The 20,628-nt window shown below is 40.4% G+C and overlaps 1 protein-coding gene across 12 annotated transcripts in view; it reads right to left on the bottom strand.

Annotated features, from left to right (window-relative positions):
* Positions 1-8,356: 8,356 nt before the first annotated feature.
* Positions 8,357-20,628, bottom strand: part of STXBP5 (syntaxin binding protein 5) — a 116,490-nt gene continuing 104,218 nt past the window's right edge. For all 12 annotated transcript variants that reach the window (XM_062641679.1, XM_062641683.1, XM_062641671.1 and 9 more), the window contains 5 exons: positions 19,933-20,302; positions 16,355-16,520; positions 15,474-15,585; positions 14,443-14,663; positions 8,357-13,942 (listed from right to left, as the gene is read on the bottom strand). In XM_062641679.1, the coding sequence (XP_062497663.1) occupies positions 13,901-13,942; positions 14,443-14,663; positions 15,474-15,585; positions 16,355-16,520; positions 19,933-20,302 (911 nt within the window). In that variant the 3' untranslated portion in view covers positions 8,357-13,900. The remainder of the gene's footprint in view (positions 13,943-14,442; positions 14,664-15,473; positions 15,586-16,354; positions 16,521-19,932; positions 20,303-20,628) is intronic.

The raw sequence follows: 20,628 nt of genomic DNA, 5'->3' as shown, positions 1-20,628 counted from the left end.
CACATACCTCTGGGTCCTCCCAGCAGAAAGCAGCACACACTTTCCTTCAGATCCAATTTTGGATGACAGCTGCCACTTAAAGGGAACTTTGGTTGGCATCTGGTGGTAGGAGTGAAACACATCCAGCACAGTAGGACAGTAAAAACTTAATTAACTGTGGGCTAGCTTGGGAAATTGGCTGGCTGAGGGGAGGCAGCAAGATTCGTCTGGAGTTTGTGGAATAACCTTCCAAAACTCCATTCACTGGCACAGGTTGCCCATAGAAGCTGTGTCTGCCCCATCCCTGGAAGAGTTCAAGACCAGGTTGGATGGGGCTTTGAGCAACATGGTCTATTGGAAGGCATCCCTGTCCGTGGCAGGGGGTTGGAACTAGGTGATCTTTCAGGTCCCTTCCAACCCAAACCATTCTATGATTCTATAATGAAATGTCTCAGATGAGGGGGTGCAGGTTGAGCATGTGCATACTGGCCAGGGGAGAAGGGTTTCCAACTATACATTTGGAAAGTAAAGGTAAAAAGACACACACAACATTGAAGGACTGTGGACTGAGCTTCACCCACACCGTCTACATGTATGTCCTGATATTTCTAATGAGAGTTTTGGAACTGTGTTCAAACTGGAGGGGAGTATTTTTGTGTAACACAGCGGAGAATAATTACTGACAGATTGAAACGAACAGCATGTGTATTGTACTATTTATTTTATCAATTGAATTCCGTGATTTGTTCCTCATCCTACAGTCTCGTAACAGCATTAAGTGATGATTGTGTGCTAGCATGAGTAATCAGAATGAAAATTAGCCTTTTTCAGTTGAATTAATTGTCTCTATTTATTCTGCTTCCAATTCAATTTTTAGCTATTATTTGTAGTCTATTTAAGAAAGATTGCATCTCTTCTGCAAAATCACTGTCTTCAGCAAAACCACTGTCAGAAATAAGAGCAGTTTTACAAAAAACTGAAATAACGCAGCATTTCTCATTTCGGTTGGATGTGCCTTCCATACTTAGTTTCTGGCTTGAAAAGAAAGCCATTATAGTCAGATAATAGTTTTCCCAGCCAAAAGCATACACTCATATGGAAAAGATTGACTGTTAAACTAGCAAAATCTGTAATCTACACACAATGACATTTCATAATAACAGCCTACGCTAAGTAAAGGCATTTTGGTTTTATTTTTAAAAACTCCTGAGAAACCACAGGATTGACATATCTGAACCCAGACCAGCAGCCTAATGTCTCATCGTGCCTTTCACAAAAGCCGACTTATTCAGTGCTAGAAAAGATGGGGACGGTTGTGTCAGAGCTCTTGCAATAAGGCAAAGGACACTATCTGTAAAACCTTCATCCTATGTACGAGCTGTGCTTATGATCAATCAACCTTACTAATTACTAAATGATCCAGGGCTCACTTCATTACAGTCAGACCTTGGTAAAATCTGCACTGTTGCCTTCGTTATGTATTTTATGGCAAATTCTCCCCTTGCTCCAACTCTCAGCCTCCCTAATGGGGGGTCTGTGTAAAGCATCCTCTAAGAAGCAAGAATTTCCTAGCAAACACAAGTTAGAGGTGAGTAGGATTGCAGAAGATGCAGCATTCCCCTTGTTTGACTCAGTCAGATTTTGGGTGACTTACATGCTAGTGCTGCTGCTCCTGTCCTCGGGGGGACATCCTCAAAGCTTGAGAGGTAAAAGGCTTGTGTCCATAGTTGGTCCTCTGTTATACTTGGTTGGCTAGAGGATGAGTTTACATTGAAAGCTAATAGCATGAGTTGGAAGAGTCAGAGAAGCCAAGCTGCTTCCCGCAGATCTCCAGCGATGCCTAATGTTTGCAAAACAGGACACTAAGTCTTGGCAAGCAAAGCCTGCTTCTGTTGTGCAGCCAGAGCAGTAACTGTCCACACAAAGACCTTCCTCTTCCCTTCCAAGAGTGTCCTTGGCCTACCTCTTGCACCTCCAAACTTGCCAATTGCTCACCACTGTGTTGGCAATCCACAGGCTTCTTTTCTCCTTCCAATTCCTGCCCTATCCAAAACATAGCTGCACCCTGCCTGGGCTCCAACAGAGCCAGCGGGGCCCTGCCCAGGCCCCTCCTGTGAAAGTCACCACTACAGAGCCAGGCACCTTCCAGCTGTTCCCCTCCTGCACATTCCAGCACTTCGTGGCCACATCTGCGTTCTGCCCCATCTGGGCTGTCCCATCCCACACCCGGGAAAGGAGCATGGAGGAGTGGCTGGCCAGCACCAGCTGTGCACTACTGTACCCATCCCACCCTGCAGCCTCTCATCTCTCCTCCTCCCGGCATCAGGACCACGCTCTTCACCTACCTGATGGGAAAAGGGTGGATCTTCATGAAGAGACAAAGTCTTGGAGGAACCTTCCTCTTCTGCAAGGCTCATCTGCGATGCCCCTGCTCCAGTGGCTCAGCAGCATTTATTCACAGGGTACAGCAGGCAAGTGAAACCCTCCACACTGAGCTGCCATGCTGATCCACACAAAAATGGAGGACGGGCTTGGGGAAAGCTTCTCCAGTAGCTCACACAGAGGTTGGAAGAGTTAAACAGAAAAAAAGCTGAGGGTGTGAATCTTTTAAGTGACCCCATCAAAGAAAAAGTTTCTGGAGACCTGTATTTTAGTTATACAGGAACTTCTTGTGGGAAGTTTCAGTACAGCATACACTACTTACTGTGTTAGGTGTGCAAAGGACTAAAGTAAAATACAACTCCCAGTTGCCTATGCAGTAAGTCCTCCGGTGGAGGGGAAGAGGAGTCTGCAATTTCAGTCATCCTTGATGCACTATCATGTACCAGCATAGCTTTTAATTAAAACTATGGGGTTTATTTCACTCCAGAGCAGGACAGGTGGTAATGATGAGAAGGGGAGGGCTCTTTACTTATTAATTTGAAATATTACTAGTACCTCTCCCATGAACATCCATCTGGTGCCCAAAAGCCACAGGGCTTATTACTTACAGGGCATGTTGCTGCCAAGCCTGTGAGCTTGCTGCAGAACCTGCTCTCAGCAACCTGGCAGCCCACAAAGCCCTTGCCAAAATGTGACACTTCAAGCTCTGGGAATAAATGAAAAAATCTGCTCCTCTGTCATGTGCATTGCCTTCATGGAGCAAGAGTCCCAAGGCAAGGCAGACCTGCAGAACAGCAACTGTGAAGCCAAAAGCTACTTGAAGGGCACTCTGCAACTGGTAATTTCTTCACGAGAGGGTGCTTGCATCTGCAATGCCCTTTGGGCAGATGTCATCACATGTCAGTGCACGGAAGGAAGCTGCACACACTGTGCCTTAGTTACACTAAGAAAGCAACATTGCCAGTTAATTTGAGCCAGAGCAGCATTGGGCTTGTTTTTGTTGTTGCTTTCTCATAAAAAAAAAAATAAAAAATCTATATAATCAAAGGCTGATTAAATTTTACCTTTCCTAATGAAGAAACCCTAAAAGAAATCCTGTCTTTTTGTGTTTGGTTCAAAGCCACCTTGGAAAACCTTGGGGATCAAAGCCCTGCTGGTAGCATCAGAGCAGCCAGCAGGACAGCACAAGGGTCACGGAGTCACCTCCTACTAACCATGAAAGGCAAAAAGCCCACTTTTATCACTTTGAGGAGGACAGAGATCCTGGTCTGGATGCTGGGGAGGAGGCAGCGATGTCAGACTCTTGCTCTCAGATTCCTCACTGCTGGCAGCAGAGCCCTGGGGTCAGTGTGCTCCTCTCCCTGGCTGCCAGACACATCTGAGGCCTGTCACAAGCTGCAGTGCTGCTCCAGGTGTGACTGTGTTTGGAAATGTGCCCCATAATTGGCATTGTCTGTATATGAAGTGATAACTGGGATAATGTGGGTCCTCTGTCTGGTCAAGCAGGCGTCATTTCCAGCCACTCTCTGTAGGCACTGATGATGGGGCTGCCTGCTGCCTTACACACTCTTTTTTTGTGCATTGTTTCTAAAGCAAAGCCTGTTGTATACATCCACATCACAAAGCTTCACATCAGGTCTCATTTAGATCCTTTCCTCTGGTTCCAACAAATGTCATCTTACACAAGGCAGCCATAAAGATCATTTTGAAGCCTGCTTCATAGTGCTTCTTGCCTCCCCCTGTGCTACCTTCCTTTTGCTTCCCTTTGCGTTTGCTGCTTCTGGACAGCAGCAAACACAATTTGTCTTTATTGCCTTCTGAGCACTCTGTCCCCTTCCAGAGTTAGCATTGCTCCTTTAGTGGGATGCCAGATCTCTCATGACTGGTGAACTATGCCAAACACTGTCAATCCTGGCTAGATTTTTCCAGACAGTACCGCTTCACTTTTTCCATGTACTTGTAGTATATATATACACACATACATATACGTATACATCTATATATACATATATACATATATGCATTTATAGCTCCCTATAAATACCCAAACAGCCCTTTTAAATGCATTTTAAATGCATTCTTAAAAGATTTCTTTGACACAATAGCTGCAAAGATGTGGCAAGAAGAGAACCACTGTTGTGCCAAAGAGCTCAGCCAAATCTCATCTCCTCCTTTCTGTTCCCTTGTCTCTCTGACCTAAGTCAGTCATTCTTTTACCAGACTGAAACCTATGGAGCCAGGCTCAGACCAAGATTTGTTTCCATGTTTTTGCACCACCTGTAATAATAAGGTAGCAGACCATAAGCAGGCCTTTCAGTGATATAGCAATACACACAGCTACAGCTCATGCTCTGACCGAGAGCAAATCACGACCTAATAGTTTATAATGCAAATGTAAAGAAATTTCTTGGAAGAGCAACTGGATAAATTTTAGGCTATTGCTTGCCATCAGTCTGATGCAAGACTGTGGCAAACAGCATTATCCACATTAGCACTGCTTTTCCCCCCAGATTAAATCACAAGGAGAAAGGTTTTCAGGCTTGAAATTGGCTCTCCAGAATCTGGTACTGTCACTGTTTATACTTCAGAAGACCACATCTATTCTTTGCTTGAAGTTCTGTATTAAATCCTTGGTAAACTATGCATCCACTTCAGACTGACACCCCTTCGTGTTCCCAGTATTGGAATACGAGGAGATAGTGAAGGGCTGCAGATGCAATGCTGTCTGTTTCTGACATGGAATGAGTCCCGAAGTGCTGTACTGTGCTCTACAGAGTGCATAGGGAGAGATTACTTTTTGTCCCTTAGGGTATAATCTGCTAAATACTCTGAAGTAGTTGTGATACTAGTATCAGAGCCTCCTAGCCAGCAACTATTTGATGTTTTTCAGTTCTCCTTTACCTGCAGGAAGTGAAAGCTTGCATCAATGACTACAGCCCACAAGTGACTTGCCAAAATTGGTGCATGCAGCACGGCTGGACTACTGGAAAGGAAGCAGCTGCTTCCAGAATAATTGCAATGAGAGCAAGCAGCTGCATGTCAGATATTTAGAGCCAAAGTAACTATTGGCCTTTTACAACAGAAGGAAAGCTCTGGAGGTCAATGCAGCTTCCACTGATCCTGCTCTGGCAACAAATTACATTTAAAAATGTGTAAAAAGAAAGCCTTCTGAAGGGATTTAACTGAACAGTATAATAAGAGAACTGATTTCTATCTCCCCAGGTACTTCGCAGATTTCTTTCAAGAGATGCTGGAAACTCTAAAACCCAACCAAAAACTGCTGTGCTTAAACAAGAAATGGGAAGTATGGGTCTCCTAAGTTCACAGCTAGAAGTGACTCTGAGTTTGAGCATATTAAAGAGAAAACCTGATACAATGACCTTGATTAGTCCTTTTCTTACTGATTTTTTTCTAACCCTGTCTACAAGATACACATTAAAAACAAAAAAAAAAACCAAACCAAAAATCCTGCCCTTCCCTATATGAATTAGTATGTTGCAATATACCACGTGAACAACAGGCATGTGCATAACTCAGTCTGAAGACAGTAACTGTAATGAAGAGAAGCCTCACGAGGGCCTGGTGCACTGTGCTGTGTGCTTCAAGATCCTGGAAGAAAAAGCACATGGTTTTTAGGTGACACTGACATTCAGATAAAGGGTACTTACTGAGTTGGTGCCAAGAGACTTGCAGGTGCCCAACAGAGTTAGGAGAACCAGCTTGAAATAGTTTTCTGTTCACTCCCACAGAGAAGACCGCATTCCACGTTATTCTCCATAGGAGTCTCTTGTGCCACAGAAATCACAGTTAAATAAAATTTCTCATTATGTCTGCTTAATTAGGCAGAAGAATTGGTAAACTTATCAAAACATAAGCACAGCCTGACATTTTGATTGCCAATGATCGGCTCTCTCTGAAGCCCTGCTCACACTGTGACTGCAGCAAGATGCAGAAACGCTGTTACCTGCTCCAAAACACATCAATTTTCCTTCTCTTGACTGTGGCTTTGCTACAATCCGCCATCACCCCTTCTGAGTACCTTTGTAGTCAATCAACTCTAAATGAGTATTTGAGGCTAAAGGAGTGCTCCCTAGGTCTCAACCAGCCAAGGGGTACAGCTCCCTCATTTCCAAGCAGCCTGAGCTCAAATCTCAGCCTAGGCTGTCTCCTGTGGCTGACAAATGACAGCTGTGCACTACAGCAGCTGAGCAGAACCCTGCTACTCTAACAAGTTACATATGCAAGCCCCCAAGCCCTTACTAAGAGAGCATTAATTACGCATTCTGAAAAAACAGCTGGCAAACTAGGTGAGAAACTGGTGTCTGCTGACATTCTGCTCTCATGGTGTTTCTCAGTGCAGGACTGTGGGGTAAAGCATCCTATTTCCTTAGGCCAGACTGCGATGTCTCTAGCAAGGTTGCTACCTTACCTCCTAAGAGAGGGAACAGCCAGTGCCTGTTGCTTGGCCAACCCACAGCCAAGGGGGTAGCAGGAGGAGGGAGCAGTCGTGATTAACAGCTAGGGTGCCTTTGAGCACCTGCATGACAACAGGCAACAAGAGGTTTGGTTCCTCAGTCTGCACGAAGACTGCCTTTGAAAGTTGGGACGCAAGTCTGGTACCTGGGTTTGCACTCGGTCCTTTTCACTGCTTGATTTACAGTCCCTCTGCACTGGACCTCGGCTGCCTTATGGGGCTGCCTTATGGGGCTTCTTAGTTTCCTGGGCAGAGCTGGCCAGGGGCCAGTCCCAGTAAAGAATCTGGATAAGGAAAACTTTTAGAGAGTGGCACAGTTTGATACTAATGGGCATATCATCATGTGTCTATAGGTCTTCAATGCATTTACAGTACACTGGCACTGGAAATATCGTAAAAAATGATGCGCAAAGGGATCAAGTTTTATGTAGGTCTCATCAAATCCTGGCTTTCACTAAATCAAGGGCCTTCCCTTCACAACCTCAGTCTGACAATCCCCTCCTCTTGTCTGCCTGTCCCCATAAGGAGGGAGTTATTCCTGCTGTGTTAATAGTGATGGCAGAGATCACCAGAGCTGGTGTTAACCCTAACTCTAGTAGGAGGCAGTGTGACAGTTCTGAATGTCTTCTGTCCAATTCAGTTGAATATAAAGCATTTTTTTTATTCCAATGCATCATTCTTTTTATAGCTCCATGTGTTGCAGAGCTTAAAGTTCAGAAAACGTAACTATCAGCTATTGGGGGTGTGCGTGTGTGTGAAATCAGAACAGGAAGGCAGGAGAGGCCTGGAACCAGCAGACTTCACAAATGAAACTACATTCTCATTATATCAAGCACACAATAAACCAGCACTGAAATATTTTACTGTTTGACATCACGAGTTTCCAAAAAATTTCACTTCTCAAGAGTTGCTCCTCCTGTCCCTCTTCAGAGTCAGTATTTCAGAGCACATTCACAATGCTGGGTAGTCCTGTTCCCTTCCCCTACCCCCAACAGCAGAAAACAGAAAATCTAATAGACTACAAGCTAGAAACTGGCCTGTGGCAGAGCTAAGCCTCAAAGAAAATAATACAGCATAGGGCAAAGAAAAAAAAACACAGAGAGGAAAAGAAAAAAAAAAAATCAGCTTAATTTCTTCTCCCCACACATCCTGGATTTTAAATTAATGAACACTGTCAAAACAGAAAAACAATACCGAGGCTGTTAAATGAATGACCTTAACTTTTCTGGTAGCTTGAAAGTGCAACAGGAGCTCACATCATCACCACTGAGATGCATGTTTCAGGACGCTTTTAGACCTGCTTGGGAACATAACCACAGACAAACCATTTCACTTTTTGTGCTCCTTAGGGACTATTTGCTACTGGCCTGGCTGCTAGTGCTTCCAGCACACACCGCTCTACTTGCTATAAAGTGCATCTCAAAAACTTCAGCAAAATGAAAAAGCCTTTTGTCCCAGGGAGTCATTGCATGCTCCAGCCAGTGGGAGAACAACTAGGTAGGAAGGAGTAAGCTCCACTCATTTCAGGAGAGATTTGAATAGTTTATTTTGCCCAATCAAGAGCCCTTCAGCATAATGACACATTCATATACACATATATGAACATTTTTTCTGAAACATTAATGTATAATACATTTTAAATTTAAAATACCAGCTGCACAGGTATTTTTATTTACAAAAATATTCCATACTTAATTTTTTAACTTTGTTATGATGACATAGTTCAGTTCAAGTACATGTAAGTAAAATAACTCTATGCAATCTAACATAGTTGTGTTTGTAACAGTACAGTTTGCAGTTCATATGAAACTATATTTGTAGACAGATGGATTTGCAACCCTACCTAAAATGCATATTCCAGTAATCACCCTCAGAAGAGCTAGTGGGGCTCAGCAAGACTTAACTGAAGAGTAAGTTGCAATGAACAAAAAGAAAGAAAGAAAACACACGTACACACTAAGAGATACATAAACGAGAACCGCTACACATCAAGCATGCTTACCCACAATGGGGCAGTGTTAGAGAAATTTACTGTTTTTACCCTTCCCCCCACCCCATGGTGCTGGTACAATGAAACAGTAGCATAACTAGAAAGCAGCATGTTTTCCTAGTTCTAACCACTACAGATAGCAGAGCTCAGGTCTAAAATAACACAGTACAGCTTATTTACAATTCTGTTTTAAAAGGGAATATTTAAAACATGTTCCCACCCCTCTCCCTTTGCATCACCTATTACTGAATGGTAGTGGTAATCCACATACAACTCCTTACATGTTTTCAACTGAAACAGTTTAACTTTTGAGTTACTATTTGCCTGGTAAAACAAGTGTCAAAGTAACCTATAGTTGTATGACTTAAACGTTTTGTGTGCTTTACATGGAAAACTAAAAGAAATACTGATTGACACCTGACATTTGATTGTTCTATGTTTCTGCCTCTTCTCCCCTTGTCATCTTTTAAAAAATGAATGCCCATCTCTTTAAGCCTAAACTTTAAGGTGCAAAAGAACCCAGAAGCACCATACACTCATCTGGTTTGAAACAGAAATCAAATAGACGATATACAGCATATCTTTTTAGCACATGTAAGAAGAAATTGGCCCAGCTTAATTTAGCTTTTCAGTGAATAAAATTGGTTTAGCCAATTCACCTACACCACACCTTTCTTCTGTTTACTTCCTCCCTCCACTCAAACAGCATTAATTTCTGTCTACAAAGCATTTGAAGATTTTGTGGTCACAGCAAAACTACCAACACCCACCCAAAAAGATTCATGTAAGTCATACAGGAAATTGGCTAGAATGAGAACATGTTCAACTGATGAGTTACCCTGCCACTCAGTGAGTGAGGCAAGGTGTTGCCCACCTTCCCCTGCACCAAACCCCAGCTGCTATCTGTGCTCACCTACGTTAAAGCATGGTAAGAAAGAAGAGGGCACTTCAGCCATATGCTGAAAGTTTTCTCTTGCATGTTTGGTATACAAAAAAAAAAATCCTGATTTACATGTAAAGAGCTGATGTATAATCAAGATTAATACATCAAGAAAATTAAAAGATTAATACTCAAAGAAAATATTTATTGGATAACTCTCACTTGTTTTGGGGAATTTTAAGAGTTCAAGAAATAAAGCTGAAAAATATCTTTCATGTGTATACCTAAAAAAAAATACATATATATAAAACCATAGAAAACCAGTTGGCCACAGACTGCAGCTACTGAGATAACTTTTACATCACATTAGTTTTCCGAGTGCACAATCTGTCCTCTCCTTACTTAGGGAATTGTTAAAGAATGTTCAAAATGGGACATAAAAATGATTGTTTTCTGCAAAGCAAAATGGGCTATTTGTTTTCATTTCTTAGTAATTTTATCATCTCCATATGAGATATGAATGTATTCATAAGCTTAAAACAACTTCTTCTATGGATAATATACATACTTTAAGTACTTTGACTTAAAAGTTGAACGTAAGTCTTTTTAAAATTAAAGGTAGAAGTGTACATATAAAAATTATTTAAAACTAAAAGTATATTCTTAAGCAGTATGTATAAATATAACAGATTTTATTGTAGTAACTAGTAACAAATGTGACAGTGTTGCAGTAATTTATAAACTGAATGCTGACACAGGATACGTGCCTTTCATTAGAGTCTATATTGTATATACATATTTTGCTAAGAAAACACACATTCTAAATGATAGTCACATAATTAGCAAATGTGCCTGAAAGTAATCTGTTCTAAAGTCTTTACTGAACGTGTGTGTTTATATACAAATAATGAACCTGAACTGCACAAACGCAGAAACAAAATTAAGGACTAAAATACCATGACTGACTTAAAGTGCAGGAAAAATTCAAGTTTAAAAGTTCAGGTGAGATCAGTGCCATTAAGAAAGCAACAAAAAATAAAAAAGCCAACGATGGAAAAGAGAAAAGGCAAATGAAAGGAAAAAGAGGAAATTAACTTGCTTCCAAAAATCCTCCTTTGGATGTAGCTTTCCAGCATCACCTGCCACACAAGTACCACCTCAGGCAAAAATATTGGCATAAAGACAGACGAGGAACACAGCTATCTATTACTATATTTTATATCTGACTGTTTGCTGAAGAACGAATCACTGGAGATGCCTGTGGTGTAACACTTTCAGACATATTTGGAATACACACATATTTACGCAGACCAGCATTCAAAAGTTACAATTTGGCAGGACTAAGGTGAAAAAAAGCTTCTTTTGTTTACAGTTCCTAATGAGACACACTACATATAAACAGATAGGTAGCAGCAGTTTCTTACACTTCCATCATAAAAATAAAAAAGTAATAGCTCAGTTGTATTTTATAGTTTTCCAGACACCCTAAAAAAGTTTCACACAACTAAAATGCTAGCGAAAAAAACAGGGGAGCTTCCCCCCAAGGATTTCAATATACTTTGCTGTACAAAAGGTGCACCACCAATAGCGGAACAAGACGCAACAATGTGTGTACGATCATTTTCCTTCCACAGAGAAGGAAACAGGAACATTTTAGACAAAAATTGTACATAGCCCCTTTTATTGACCAAGAACCATTTGTGTATTCATCTCATGAGCAATCATTAGTTTTCAAATCTATAAGCATGCTCTGAACATATGCAACAGAAGAAAGATTCACCTATGATAAATTTTATAATACCAAAAAAGCCACTATGCTCTTCTTGTACTGGCAGATGGTCTCCCACTGCCACTTATTTTTTTTGCTTGCTGGTGGTTGTCAAATGTTTCTTGATGAGAAGTACGCCTTCCTTTCAAGCCAAGATCATCGTCCATTGAACTGATACCATGATCTGCTGAAGAGTACTTTTGCCATCCTCTCCCCCAGAGCCTGACCAGACTAATTTTCCAGGATCTGTTGCTCTGAAATATAGTTCACCTTCACTGTGTCAAATAAGTCATCTCAATTTACATATGTGACAGAACAAAGGGAATAAGTGTCAGCTAGGGTGTTTTATTTTTGGAAATGGTATGGATAGCTGTTTACCTAGTTTTCTCCTACCTGGATTTTTGACAAAATGGAATTGGTTTAAATATGCATTAATTAGACACAAAAAGAAAAAGCGTGTAAAGGCAAAAACTGCGTGGGAAGACAAGTCTAGTAACTGGAGTTAACATTGCCTCAGTAGGTATGGGACAGAGCCATAAGGAAATCAGAATGCTGCTTGTTCAAATTGTCACATTCTCATTTGTTCTTTCAACAGTGGACATGGTATGGCATGCCCTCGTACTAAGAACAGAATTCACTTGCCCTTTTAAATTAAGTGTTACTATACGAAGAATCAGAAGATTTAGTGTGTGCTACAAAGCCCAAACATATTTACCTTTCATTTGAAAAATTCATTAGGAACCATCAGTTACTTCAGTATTTTGCATGTGTTGAGTGTTTTGGAAGGTTGCCTTATCTATGTATCTGCAACATCACTTAACAATACAAATATAACCAAGGTTTTGCTTTGGGAATATTCAGAACATGTGCAAAAAAACCCACAAAGGATATGATACTTGGAGAAGCAAGCCCAAAAGAATAACTTCAAACAATGCAGATCTATCTGCTTCTAAGTAGTCCCTTTTATAAAATAAAGTCAGTCAGTAACTATTCCTGCTTTGAGGAAAAAAGTCTAAATAAACTTTTGAAATGCAAACATTTATCTTAAGGAATTATCTCTTCTTAAAAGAGCTCTTGTCATTCACACTGTTACAGCTTTAGTGCAGCAGCCATTAACAAGTTAGCTCAGCAATATTGTTTACCTTACCCAAACAGAACATTATTTCATGAATTCCTGAAGTTTTAGACACTTACCATGGCCCACACTGAAAACACTGCTTCAGAGACTAAATCAAAACTTTAGCCGACTGCCTTTAGTGCTGGGTGGGGCCGAGATAGGTACTTGAAAATAGCTCTACTAGCAGGAATTTTCTAAACAATATACTGACAGCTATCAGGATATTAGATGCTTGCCAATATTCATGCATCAGCACCTCCACAGAGTGTAAAACTTTGAAAACCTGAGTCCAAGATTATCTGATTTCATAGTAAAGGACTAAAGGGGCATCTAGAACTTGAGTTTTAAGCAAAACTATCTCAGCTATTTTAATTAATGGCTGTAAAGATACATTCTGTTAAACATTTATAAAAGTTCACAGCATGAATGGAACCCACAGCCAATTCTAAATGTTATACAAACTGAACCAATAGCTATTTTTGGCAAAAGAATAATATTTAACTGAACAGAAATTGAAGTATTCTTACCACAATGAAGATGTTATCACATTTCACAGACATAACACAAATGAAAACTCCCAGCATGACACATTCCAGTCATATTATTCACTTGACTTTTTTAATGCAAAAATTGTGTTTTCTCTTGTTTTCCACTTCACAGAATAGGATGTGAATACAAGAATACTAGATCAGGGGTCCAAGAAAAGACTATGCACAAGTCAACTATGTATACAATTTTCAACAAGACATCTTCCAAGCTTCCAGCTTTCCCGATGAAAGAAGTGACAGCAAACTCTTCCTCAGCAATAATGGTAAATATAGTGCGTCCTAGAGAGGGTAAGTCAGCTACTGTCCAGCAAGACAAACAACTTCATTCCAGCTCTTGGACCCCTGATTTATTGCCTCTCCTCACAGGAGCATATAACACTGGCAGCAATTACAATAGCACAAAAACTTTTGGCATACGAAATATTAACACAGGACTGACCCTGCATTGCCCCTGCCCATCTCACACTACATTTTAACTTTTACCCTCTTTTCCATACGTTCTGGTTACCTTCTCTGTTCCAGCTCTCAGCTAATCACTCAAGAATAAGAAACACTCAAGTTTGCTTTTTGTGTGTGTTTCTTTTAAATCTAAAGCTCCTCAGTTCACGCCACGACTGAGGTAAAACAGTGTGTGATTTGTGCTAGGAAACACAGTATCCAATGGTGAATACTCCTTTAAATTTCAATGGTCCTGCCAAAATTAATGAAAACCCAAGATTTTTCCATCAGGACAAAATTAAACAGATGTAATTGATGAGCTCATCAGAATTGGTACCACTTCTTGTCTTTGTACTTCAACATCATCTGAAAAAAACAAAAAAACATTTCTAATTACTGTTTCTGTAACATACCAAGAAGTACAATGATACAAACAAATCATATGCTTACAAAGCAGTATGAGCAAAGGGATTTTAATAAAGTGTCTCAAAAGTGCAACAACTTTGGTGAACAGCAAGGATTTAGCATGATGAGTTTTCTAATGGTAGCATCACTGCTGATGATTTGGCCTCAAAATTAATTATATCTCAGTAATGGGAACTGAGATGCACTTTTGGAAGTCTACATATTACTCAGACAGAGGGTATGCTCTAGACCAATGAGCCACAAGGCAAAGCTGTTTTAATTAATACTCAATTATTAAGAGTAATGATTAATAGGTAAAACAGACCTAAGAGGTCCTTTATCCATGTTAGTTCATTCCCTTTACATACTTCTGACATGCTTTTGCATAAACTGGTTACTTGCAAAACATTTATTTGATAAAGAATCAGATTAATGTTCAGCATAACATGCAACAGACTCACCTCATGAGCGTGTTTAGAGAAAGAATCAGCACTGTAAAGCATAGCTGCAGTTTTTTCTTCCAGCTCTCCTAGTTTCTGTCCTCTTTCATCTAGTGCCAACCGGGCTCGTGCTAGTTCACCAACTACACCAGATGCTGCTCCTTTGACACCTTCAATACCCCCAGGTCCTGGAATATGCTGGGCAAGACTCCTTGATGCCTTCCCAGCTGCTGATTCTCCAACTAGAGGCATTTACAAAGCAGCAAGAACACAATAGTGAGGTTTTCTACCATTTATACACAAACACTAATGTAACTAGTTTATAAAGAGGTGACATTTCTTTGTATGGACACTGAACACCTAATCATAGGTGTGACTACCAGCAGTACTCACTACTCAATATTACTAGACATTATTTAATAAAATTAAGATTTTCAAACATATTTCCAAGTTTTCCAGACAGGTTATAAAATAATAACCTTTCCACAGCTCGAGTGTGAAATTAAAACTCTTTCACCAGTGCTGACATCAGTCATCAACAGAACTGTGCTGGTGGTTTTTAGCAACGTAGCTGAACTGAACTATCATACCATTCTATCCTTGTGCTTGCTAAGGCATCTCTGCATAAGTCAAATGATGAAAAAGAATCTAGCAAATGCACTGAAGTAAGATGGAGTTTTAATTTTCTCACTATCCAGCATAGTGCTCTCCAGGACCAGCCCCTTTCAGTTTAACAGGATTAAGAAATATCATGGTCAGTACTATGTATTCCATAAAGATGAATAAAAATAAGATCAGTTGTCCCACTTCTCATTTTATAATCCACTCCTGAATAAATGAGGTAAAGGAGCCTGTGAAGAAACAGTACCAAGCATTTCTGATCTTTTGGTAAGGTGTACAACACAAAAGCTATGAAAAGGTATTTGTCATCCCTTTTGTTACTCTCCTCTCTGCAAATGTAGTGTTCTATTGTCGCAGGTTAATACATTTCTCAAGGATCACTGGCTTCGTTAGGCAGAAATACCAAAAAATAATGAATACAAGAAACTTACAGAGTTCTTCTCTGTCGAGTGACTGTGCCCCACCTCCAAATAGGCCTTTAAAGAACCCCCTGTTTGGTGCTTCTGGTGTTTCTACAGGAGTGAAGAGCTCACCCAACATTTCCTTTACAATGAAGAGACACAACAAAGCATACATTATTCCACACACAAATTAATGGAATATTCCTTAAGGAGCAAACTTTGTGGATTTGAATTTCAAAATTAACATGCTTTAATAGGCATCTGCCTTTGCAAGGTAACTTAGGAAATAAAAAATAAAAACACATTAAGAAATCTGTCCAAACTATCCATCTGATAGTTGCAGGTTTATAGCGCATGCGATTCTGTAGTGAAGAAACCGGTTCAAGTAAACCTGTATTTTGGGCAACACTCCTGATTTTGTTCTATTCACATTATATCTACAAATAATCCTGTGTGGTACCACAGGAGACCTTATAGCCTGCATCTCTGCTGTTTCAGTATTCTATACTACTTCCAAGCTGGAGCATGGTGAGAATCTTTAATGTTAATATCCCTGAAATATAATAGCTTTCTTAAAGTACCCCAAGATAGCATCCTTCAGTTATGTCAGCATGCATGTCCACCAGCATCAATTGAACAAGGGAGTTTTCGTTAACAGTGCATGTTGAGCAAGGAAGTTTCCCACTGATCAAAAAGGAAATTTAAGAAACTGTTTGAAACACAAAAGAATGGATGAAACAGTAAATTTAAGAGTAGAAGTGATTCATCCTCAATCAGACTCTACATTGAGGGAAAAACAGAAAACCGAAACTCAAAAGCCAAAGCTTTACAACAAATTAATGTAAGCATTGTGAATCCAGAACCAAGAACCTCAGAGTATATCTAAGAAAACTGTTTTTTAAATTCATTACCTGAAGATTTTCACATGTTTCTTGACTGTAGGTGAGCCTCTGTATTTCAGTTGGTGATACAAGATAGAGTGCTTGTCCATTATTGGTGAAGCAGAATGTTCTGGCTATCCGCATATTGGTGAGTGGCAGGTAATATACATCCAACAATGGCCTTAAACTTGGCAAACTTAAGAAAAAGAATTAAAAAGTCCCATCAAATATAGCAGGATTGTCTACTATTAGACCAAATGGCTCATTTTTAACACCATAATACATTATTTTTCTCTTCACTATCGCCATAAGTGCCATACAAACAGGGTATCATTTAATGTGATTACAAAATATCTCAAAACATAAATGAGACTTTCCAAAGTAGCACCTCAAAAGTGAAATTTAAACAAGTGCATCACAGATGTGTTTAAAAGCATCACTTAAATGATATCCCCTGTGTGTATATCAGATTAATTTTAAAGCATTATTCAATAGTTAATAACAAAGTATTTTGATAAATATCTACCATAACTTTATAATTCAACATCCTGCCTTTTCTCTCAGGTGAAAAATTTATCTTTGACTAAAAATACCATTCTAAAAGATCTCTCTTCAAGAACACTTGGAAATACACAGGGCTGTGCTTTCAAAGGAAAACAGAATTAAGTATTTTCAAAAAATCTTACTAACTATGTCCACATTTTTGTCTGACTGTATGTGTAAGACGAAGTCCTCAAAGCAAAGTTTGCTTACCTTGTATTTTCTTAATCTGTACATGTAACTGCAGTACTTACTGCATCGAGCTACTGAAGGACAGGCATAGCACACTCAGGCTTTAACAATGCTCTTGCTAACAAACATTCCTCTCAAAGTAATAACAAATGCAAGTAAGAAGTGACTAAATACCTGATGTCCTGAAAAACAGAACCCAAAATAAACCACTGTCTCAAAAACAGCAATTGTGAAATTTTTGTAAAAACACAGAATAGTTAGGGTTGGAAAGGACCTTGAGATCATCTAGTTCCAACCCCCCTGCCATGGGCAGGTACATCTCACACTAAGCCATGTGGGTTTGGATGAGGCATGGTCCAACCTGGCCTTCAACACCACCAGGGATGGAGCATTCATAACTTCCCTGGGCAACCCATTCCAGTGCCTCACCACCCTCACAGTAAAGAACTTCTTCCTTGTATCCAATCTAAACTTCCCCTGTTTAAGTTTGAACCCGTTACCCCTTGTCCTATCACTATAGTCCCTAATGAAGAGTCCCTCCCCAGCATTCCTATAGGCCCCCTTCAGATACTGGAAGGCTGCTATGAGGTCTCCACGCAGCCTTCTCTTCTCCAGGCTCAACAAACCCAACTTCCTCAGCCTGTCTTCATACGGGAGGTGCTCCAGTCCCCTGATCATCCTCGTGGCCCTCCTCTGGACTTGTTCCAACAGTTCCATGTCCTTTTTATGTTGAGGACACCAGAACTGCACACAATACTCCAGATGAGGTCTCACGAGAGCAGAATAGAGGGGCAGAATCACCTCCTTCAACTGGCTGGTCATGCCCTTTTGATGCAGCCCAGGATACGGTTGGCTTTCTGGGCTGCAAGCGCACACTGCAGCTGGCTCATGTTCATTTTCTCATCAACCAACACCCCCAAGTCCTTCTCCTCAGGGCTGCTCTGAATCTCTTCTCTGCCCAACCTGTAGCTGTGCCTGGGATTGCTCTGACCCAGGTGTAGGACCTTGCACTTGGCATGGTTAAACTTTATGAGGTTGGCATCAGCCCACCTCACAAGCATGTCGAGGCCCCTTTGGATGGCATTCCTTCCCTCCATGATTTACAAAAGATTAGTGCAAATGCGCCAACACTTGCACACATACATTAAGCAGGTTTTGCTGCAGAAATCATCTCCATTAATATCATTAATTCTAGAAACTAAAAAAGGCAGTAAAGGGGCAAAGTGAAGTCAAAAGCAATGAAAAAGCAGACTGTAATTGCAACAGTGAGTGGTTTTGGTTGTTTTTTTTTATGTTACTGAGATTTCTAAATGTTAAACTTGCGTTTTACTGATTTTGAATTGCCTCTTAGCAGGGAACTTCAAGTATGACAAACAAAAGAAAGGAGAACTGGTAGCATGACTTTGGATGCAAATTCTATAGGTAAGAAATAAAAAGCAATATTCTCTTATAAGCATGTCACCCAGGAACAACACTTCTGCCATGCATGTGTCAAAACTAAGAATATTCCCAAGAGTGAGTTAGTAACAGGGGAGTGCTTTGCTTCAGACTGATGGAAACATAGAACATCCTTACAGCTTCAACACAAAACACAAACCCAGATCAGATATGACAAGCATGATATCCATGATAGCATCTTCATAGTATCAACCAAATCTGTAACAGACTCTTAAGTCCCATCTAAACATGTATCAATAGGGAAATATTGGGCATCTTGGATGTGATACAATCCTCTGCCAGCTTTACACAAGCAGAACATTAAGTCCTGTTCCCAACAACAATTAATTTTTATGAAATGGAGCTAATCCTTGGAAGTTCAACTTCCCTACAATGTACCTTAAAGATTATCTAGTTTCAACCCCCCTGCAATAGGCAGGGATACCCTCCACTAGACCAGGTTGCTCAAAGCCCCATCCAGCCTGGCCTTGAAGAATTCCAGGGATGGGGCAGCCACAGCTTCTCTGGGCAACTTGTTCCGATGTCTCACCACCCTCATAGTGAAGTTCTTCCTAATACCTAATCTAAATCTATCTCCTTGTCCCCCTGTCACAACATGCCCTTGTAAAAAGACCCTCTCTGGCTTTCCAACAGGCCCCCTTTAGGTACTGGAAGGCTGCTCTAAGGTTTCCCTGGAGCCTTCTCTTCTCCAGGCTTAACTGGCCCAACTCTTATCAGCCTGTCTTCATAGCAGAAATGCTCCAGCCCTCTGATCATGGTTGTAGCCCTCTGGACGCAATCCAACAGGTCCACATCCTCCTTATGCTGGGGGCCCCCGACCTGAACACAGTGCTCCAGGTGGGGTCTCACAAAAGCAGAGTAGATGGGGAAAATCACCTCCCTTGACCTGTTGAACACTCTCGATGTAGCCCAGGATACGGTTGGCAATATATACTATTATACTACTGTATTACAATTCATCTTGCCTCTACAGCTTGAGTTTCAGGCATTTAAGACAGGAACAAGCTACACAACAAAATAGTAAGCTTGAGGCATGAGCGTGATGTAAACAGCTGCACAAAAATATGAGTTATGGTCAGGTACCAGCTGAAAGCCTAACTGAAGGCATGTTTTTTCCATCAGGGAATAAATTCACCTTTGAGACAAGCTTCTTCAACTCATGGACTTGTATCACACATTTAGATCTCTCTCTTGAATCAGGGTAGCTCCTAAACTTGTAAGCACTCTCATGTGTTAAAGGCATAACTAACAGGAATGCATACTCAAAATTATGCAGACTCAGGTGTTAGAGATTTATCAAAACTGAGTGAATGTAGATTTATCTTTTTTTAGATCACATCCTTATGGAAAAGGAAGCGTTTTATCTAGCAGAAAACTTTTTTTTTTTAATATTTAAGTTATTATCAAACTAGTCTTACCTAAAAGTCATAATATGTCCATTGGCACAGAAACATGCAAGGCAGATACTGTTACTCAATGATACTATGTCTCCACGAAGAACAAAAGAAGTCTCTGTTATGTTTTGTTTATAAATACAGTTCTGGGATGGCAGCGAGATAACTTTTGCTTGCTTTTCTGAACATATCACTGCATATTGGTTTTCACTGATTTCCTGAGAGGAAGAGGGGGACACTGAGACAGGTCGTCGCTTTTTCGATTTATCTTTTTCATCTTTATCTTCAGGAACATTGTGTTCTCTCCAGGGTTCATGTGCTGGTGGGACCAAAGATCCTGTTGTATCCAGAAAAGCCATTCTCAAGATTGCCCCTTTTAGCCTCAGGATGGTTCCTAGAAAAAAGAAATTGAGTGCATTTCTAAAACAGTTCTAAATTATCTTTCAGCTACAGAATATTTCTTTAGAAGCTAGCACAATGCAAAGAAACAAGAATGTAGGCTTGCCTCTGTAGCAAAATAACATACCAAAACCTTCAGACCAGTGAAGCACATTCAAGAACATGTAGGCATTCAAGAAAATGTTAAACCAGTTTTCAAGGGTTAAGTGCATGCATACTGCTCTGTTAACTTCAATGGAAATATACACATTTATTAAGAGTGCCAAGCTGGAATGCATATTTGTTTTCAAGTTCAGTGTCACAAATGCAACTCATTTCAAT

This window comes from Pezoporus occidentalis, unplaced genomic scaffold, assembly GCF_034315485.1.
Source record: "Pezoporus occidentalis ecotype Australia unplaced genomic scaffold, CSIRO_AGI_Poc_V1 ctg7, whole genome shotgun sequence".
Lineage (NCBI taxonomy): Eukaryota > Metazoa > Chordata > Aves > Psittaciformes > Psittacidae > Pezoporus > Pezoporus occidentalis.
This window is presented reverse-complemented; position numbering and strand designations above follow the sequence as displayed.